This window comes from Myxocyprinus asiaticus, chromosome 4 (genome assembly GCF_019703515.2).
Source record: "Myxocyprinus asiaticus isolate MX2 ecotype Aquarium Trade chromosome 4, UBuf_Myxa_2, whole genome shotgun sequence".
Lineage (NCBI taxonomy): Eukaryota > Metazoa > Chordata > Actinopteri > Cypriniformes > Catostomidae > Myxocyprinus > Myxocyprinus asiaticus.
This window is the reverse complement of record NC_059347.1, coordinates 30,259,786-30,266,853: the sequence shown is the minus strand read 5'-3', so window position 1 is coordinate 30,266,853 and position 7,068 is coordinate 30,259,786. Positions and strand designations below refer to the sequence as shown.

The following is a 7,068-nucleotide window of genomic DNA, read 5'->3' as shown; positions in this document are numbered from 1 at the left end:
TTCTATCAAAGATACCTTGTAACTGTCTCACAGGTTGATGTCTATACAGACGTTGACAGACTGAGTTCTTCAAGCATGTCAGGCTGTTTCACATACACAAGATTAAGTAGCAAAAGTGACATCCAAGACCAATTGGGCCACCCAGGAGAACTGCAACCAGCGGAAAGGCTGTCAGAGCCCCCCTTTACACCATTAATCTTCAAGTTTCTCCTGTGCTGCCAACTTGCATCTCCTTCAAATGGGACAGGAGAGAGAGAGGGAGGGAAATGGAGAGAAGTAAAGCCACTCTGTTTTTCTCCTTTCCCATAGATTAACTCTTTGAGAGACAATGTGGTAATTTCTGCACAAGTTGGATGTCTGCTTTGAAGTTTTCTCATAATGGCTTTTATTATTATATAATGTTTAGAAATTTAGAAAATAGATTGTAATGGCACAAGGTGTATGATACACAGCTCAAATATTTAAAATGATAATAGTATTTATAATTTATTATAATATTTTTAATGATTAAAAAAATATTTTAAGCAGAAATCTATTCAAATACTTTTTTGAAAGTGACAAAAAGGAATGCATTGGTTAAAAAATGATCTATTTGTGTAAAATTTGTACAAACTTTAGTTAAGCAGATAAGGTGAAACTGTATCTTGTTTGTAAAACCCCATTAACATCCTTCACAACTTGTGCAAGGAGTACACATTTAGAATTGTGCAGAGCCCTTGTTGATTTTACTATTACAAACTTCACTGAAAAAAAAAAAAAAAATGTTTATCTCCAATACTAAAACAGGTCTGTTGCACTCACGCCTTCTCTGTGGCAAAGTGTAGATGAATGGGCCTCATTAAAGCAAAATTAAGATTCCGGTACTGAAGTGAGAGGATGGTCCTTAGACCTCTCAATTCTTTCACTGATCAATAGGAACTTTGATCTCATCCTTAGAGAATATTCCCCAGCCACTTTCCAGGCGAGACATATATAACCTAATGGCAATGAATGGTGAAATGTAAAAGAAGGATCCAGGAGCTGATAAATAGCGGAAAATTTGTGTGTTATGCTGTGGCATGCCTCAAGTCCCAAGAGAGGGCCGTCTTGCTTCAGTCTAGTCCTGAGAACTAAAGAGGAAATCGACCCATCTAAAGTGAGCCTTTGAAGAGACCTGAACTCAAATTAAGGGACATGCCATGGATGCTTGCTTCTGTTATTTCTCTCTCTCTCTCTCTCTCTCTTTGAAAGAGCCCCCTTTTGGGGGGTTATTTTTGTTTCATATTAACATGCAAATGGAAGGAGATTTACAAATAAAAAGTTGGTTTACAAATAAATTGAATCAGATCCACAAATAAATGTAAAGTGTTTCACAAAAATATTATGAATTCACAAATAAAAAGAATGAGATTTATAAATATATGTTAGGAGTTTCACAAAAATAAAGTGAATTCACAAATAAATAAAATGAGATTTGCAAATAAAAAAATGATAATTATTATTTACAAATATTTTTTTTAACTCACAAACACAACTCTGTCCAGCATTCATTTGTGAATCGCGCGCATTTATGTGTGAATTGCTTCCTGTGCGTTTGCGGATCGCAACACGCATTTGTCAATTTTGAAACAAATCTAGCATAAAGATGTGCACACATTACTCTGACCAATTGTAGCACGTTCTATCTTCAACCAATCATGCTTCGTTTTACTATAAGGTCAGAACCAGAGTCACGGGGCTCTCATGAGCATAGAATCAAGCACTTACAGATGAGCTCCATGGCCGCAAACTTTTAAAGAAACAGACGTCATCAGAGGAATACTGGACTTAAGGTTCGTATCATTCTCTCTCGGTTATAAATATGTGCCCATATTGCCCATATGAAGAGTGTCCTGATCATTAGCTTTATAGTTAACCTGGCTGACTCTATGAGTCTGCTGTTTTAACTTTAACCAAGTTTCTTGACTAAAATGTTTCGTCAAAACCTTTACTCTTAATGTCACATGGCAGATCCAAACAGACACACTACTAGACACTACAAAAGATCAGTAGTACAGATAGTGCCTTTATAAAACATGAATCATATTAGATGAACTTTGGAGCACAAACCATAAATGAATACCCTATATTACACAGTGTACAAGATCTGCTATGCCAATAATTTGGTTTCACATTATGTTAATGTGTTTAATAAAAGCAGTTGTAAGGTAATATTTATTCGAATTTTGCATTTTAGCAAAAATGGCTGTCAGTCCCTATCATAATTCCTGACATCTCCTTTTGAGTTCCTCCCACAGAAGAAAGTCAGTCGTTTGGGTTTGGAACAACATGAATATGAGTATAAATGATGACTCATCTCATTTGACAAAATATTTTTTCTTTAAAAGTTTGCGGCCTTGGAACTTATCTGTATGTGCTTGATTCCCTGCTTATGAGAGCTCTGTGACTCTGGTCCCGACCTGATAGTAAAACGAACTGTGACTAGTTGAAGATAGAAAGTGCTATGATTGGTCAGAGTAATGTGGCCGTTATCTGATTGGCTTGAGTAGACAATGGGTGGAGTCCACCTATTTGTAGATTTGTGTGCACATCGTGATGCTAGATTTGTTTCAAAATCGACAAATGCGTGTAGCGATCCACAAATGCACAGGAAGAGATCCACAAATAAATGTGCGCAATTCACAAATGAAAGCTGGACAGAGTTGTGTTTGTGAGTTAAAAAATATATTTGTAAATACTTTTTTTATTTGCAAATCTAATTTTATTTTTTTGTGAATTCACTTTACTTCTGTGAAACTCCTTACATTTATTTGTGGATCTAATTCTATTTATTTGTGAACCAACTTTCTATTTGTGAATCTCTTTCCATTTGTATGTTAATATGAAACAAACCCATCTCCATATGGGAGAGAAGGGGGCTCTTCTGCTAGTGAACACCCATTTGGACTTTTTGCTGAATTTTTTTTTATGCTTTTCAGTTCCTGAGACTTGTGTTGTTATAACATACGGTTGAATTCAGAAGTTTACATACACCTTAGCCAAATACATTTAAACTCAGTTTTTCACAATTCCTGACATTAAACATTCCCTGTCTTAGGTCAGGTATGATCACTACTTTATTTTAAGAATGTGAAATGTCAGAATAATAGTAAAGAGAATGATTTATTTCAGCTTTTATTTCTTTCATCACATTCCCAGTGAGTCAGAAGTTTACATACACTTTTTTAGTATTTGGTAGCATTGCCTTTAAATTGTTTAACTTGGGTCAAATATTTTGGGTAGCCTTCCACAAGCTTCTCACAATAAGTTTTAGGAATTTTGGCCCATTCCTCCAGACAGAACTGGTGTAACTGAGTCAGGTTTGTAGGCCTCCATGCTCGAACAAGCTTTTTCAGTTCTGCCCACAAATGCTCTATCGGACTGGGTCAGGGCTTTGTGATGGCCACTCCAATACCTTGACTTTGTTGTCCTTAAACCATTTTGCCACAACTTTGGATGACCCATTTGTGACCGAGCTTTAACTTCCTTGCTGATGTCTTGAGATGTTCTTCAATATATTCAATATATACCACAATTTTCCTTCCTCATGATGCCATCTATTTTGTGAAGTCCACCAGTCCCTCCTGCAGCAAAGCACCCCCACAAAATGATGCTGCCACCCCCATGCTTCACGGTTGGGATGGTGTTCTTCAGCTTGCAAGCCTCACCCTTTTTCCTCCAAACAAAACGTTGGTCATTATGGCCAAACAGTTACATTTTTGTTTCATTTTCTTTCTCCCCTTTTCTCCCCAAATTGTTATACCCAATTCCCAATGTGCTCTAGGTCCTCATGGTTGCGTAGTGACTCGCCTCAATCCAGGTGGCGGAGGACGAATCTCACGTCTGAGACCATCAATCCGTGCATCTTATCACGTGACTTGTTGAGTGTGTTACCGCAGAGACCTAGTGCGTGTGGAGGCCCACGCTATTCTCTGCGGCATCCCCGCACAACACACCACGCGCCCCACGGAGAACGAGAACCACATTATAGTGACCAAGAGGAGGTTAACCCAGCGTGACTCTATCCACCCTGGCAACTGGACCAATTGGTTGCTTAGGAATCCTGACTGGAGCCACTCAGCACGCCCTAGATTCAAACTTGCGACTCCAGGTGTGGTAGTCAGCGTCTTTACTTGCTGAGCTACCCAGGCCCCCTCAATTTTTGTTTCATTAGACCAGAGGACATTTCTCCAAAAAGTAAGATCTTTTTTTATGGTGGTTTGGAGCAGTGGCTTCTTCCTTGCTGAGCAGCCTTTCAGGTTATGTCGATCTAGGACTTGTTTTACTGTGGCTATAGATACTCGTCTACCTGTTTCCTCCAGCATCTTCACAAGGTCCTTTGCTGTTGTTCTGGGATTGATTTGTACTTTTCACACCAAACTACGTTCATCTCTAGAAGACAGAATGTGTCTTCTTCCTGAGCGGTATGATGGCTGCGTGGTCCCATGGTGTTTATACTTGCGTACTATTGTTTGTACAGATGAACGTGGTACCTTCAGGTGTTTGGAAATTGCTCCCAAGGATGAACCAGACTTGTGGAGGTCCACAAAGTTTTTCTGAGGTCTTGGCTGATTTCTTTTGATTTTCCCATGATGTCAAGCAAAGAGGCACTGAGTTTGAAGGTAGGCCTTAAAATCCAATTTACAGGTACACCTCCAATAATTGGCTAAATATCTAAATACTTGACATCATTTTCTGGAATTTTCCAAGCTGCTTAAACGCACAGTTAACTTAGTGTATGTAAACTTCTGACCCACTGGAATTGTGATATAGTCCATTAAAAGTGAAACAATCTGTCTGTAAAAAATTGTTGGAAATATTACAGTAGATGTCCCAAACAACTTGCCAAAACTATAGTTTGCTAATATGAAATCTGTGGAGTGGTTAAAAAAAATGAGTTTTAATGACTTCAACCTAAGTGTATGTAAACTTCTGACTTCAACTGTAATTTGATTTATTTGCTTAAGTTACTACAATTAAAATAACCAATTTAACCTAATCCTAATCTTCAATCATAGCAGTATCCTCAATTTGTATGCACTCCAAATCCACAATTACACTAAGGCATTATGTGGTAAAAATATTGCCTGATTACAATAATGCAGTACAACAGTACCAAAAAAACAGAGCACATATAAATAAATAAAAAATTACTAAAAAAAAAAAAAACATAAAACATAAAAACATACTTTTAACATAATTTAAGGATTTACAATACATCCAGAAGTCTTTTTGAAATATTGTGATACTGGTTTTGGTAGTGTCCTCAACTAGTAGGCTTCAAAGGATGCTACCATAAAAAATAAAAAAAACAGCGCTGGCTCAAAATCAGGTGTTAATTAGAATGTGTCATTAGTTTCATATCAGTAACAGACTAGCCACATCCACTGGTGTTGTAATTCTCAGCTGAACACCCCAAACACATTCAGAAACATTTCAAAGTTTGTCTTTTCTGGAAAGGCGAAATACGCACCGCATAGGTTTGGGCTTTTGGTCTTGCCGTACAGTGCACATATCATGTCAACATGGCGTCTTCAATGTCATTCTTTGGTTTAAGCCGAATTTTCGCTCTTAACTCAGTCACAAGAACAATTGTGAATCCTGCCAGGTAATAACCAACTATTCAAATTAATATTTTTTTCTTTGTATATTTACGTGCACAGAAAGAACATTCGATGAATGTTTGTTGCATGTCTGTTTAGAGTGTCACAGTTAGCCGGTTATCTAACTAACATTGTCACTGATCTGTTTATTCTCTAATGAATTGTGTGTATTTGTGTGTATTTGTGTGTGTGTTTGAGACGTGGTGCACGACACCATAACACATTCCGCCTTTAGAGACATCATTTGCGTCTAATTGCAATTTGTAACGTGTTATGTTAGTTAACTAATTAAAATATTCTGAGAATCTGCCCTTCTGTAATTTGAGTTTAATCTAACATCAAACGTTATAATCAGGAAGCTTTTCTAGATTTATTTATATTAATATTTATTATTTAACTATATTGATTTATATTAACGTGAATTTCAGCATGATTTTCATATGTTGTGTTTTTGTGAAGGGCAGACTATTTACCTTCTGTACTAAGGATGCAAATACAGGAGATTAATATGTTACTGTAAAACAAATCTCTCGGTCGGAGCGATGAGCTTCACTTTTAGATAATAAAAGTTTACTTTACTTTTTCTTATATGATTTGGAATGAAGGGAAATTTTTATGGTGTTGCTCATTAAGCGTCTCTTCCTCATGGCTGGATAAATATAGCTGTTCAGGTCCAGTAGGTAGAGGTGTCTGTGACCAGTAAAACAAACTTTATTTCAAACCCCCACAGTCATTCCACCAGTGCAACAATACATGGTGACCCTAACTGAGCCTTTATATTAATGGGGCAATTCAGATAGATAGTAGGATGTAGACATTTGACTAAATTTCATTTGATTAGCTTTAGAAAATCAATATAAGATGTCATTCTTACAAATGGTGTTTAATTTTCTTATGTCACTCATTGTAGAAAGCACAGTGCTCTAATGCTACATGATGGTTTTTAGAAATAATTTTTAATGATCATTTTGCCTATACAGTGCTGTGAAACTATTTGCTGTTTTCTTCTGTTTTTGTGTATATGTCATACTAAATTGTTTCAAAAATTCAAACAAAATCTAACATAAAACAAAAGCAATCTGATTAAACACAAAGTAAAAATTTTAAATGATATTTATTGAAGCAAAAAAGTTATCCAATACCAACTGGGCCTGTGTGAAAAAGTATTTGCCCCTTAGTTACTAAATCCCCAAATCTATGAAATTGCATTCATAATGGGATTCAGCTGAACCAGACACACCCAGGCCTGATTACTTCCAAACACTTAAATAGTACTTTTTCAGCAGCATGAAGTTGGCTAAAAGGTCTCACCCAGTAGCACACTATGCCAAGGTTGAAATAAATTCCAGAAATCATGAGGAAAAAAGTGATTGAAATACATCAGTCTGGAAAGGGTTACAAAGCTATTTCAAAGGCTTTGGGACTCCAAAGAACCACAGTGAGAGCC

General features: G+C 36.7%; 1 protein-coding gene across 1 annotated transcript in view; it reads left to right on the top strand.

Annotated features, from left to right (window-relative positions):
• Positions 1-5,486: 5,486 nt before the first annotated feature.
• Positions 5,487-7,068, top strand: part of ndufs4 (NADH:ubiquinone oxidoreductase subunit S4) — a 37,845-nt gene continuing 36,263 nt past the window's right edge. Inside the window, exon 1 of the mRNA XM_051696230.1 lies at positions 5,487-5,626. Within this exon, the coding sequence (XP_051552190.1) occupies positions 5,544-5,626 (83 nt within the window). The 5' untranslated portion in view covers positions 5,487-5,543. The remainder of the gene's footprint in view (positions 5,627-7,068) is intronic.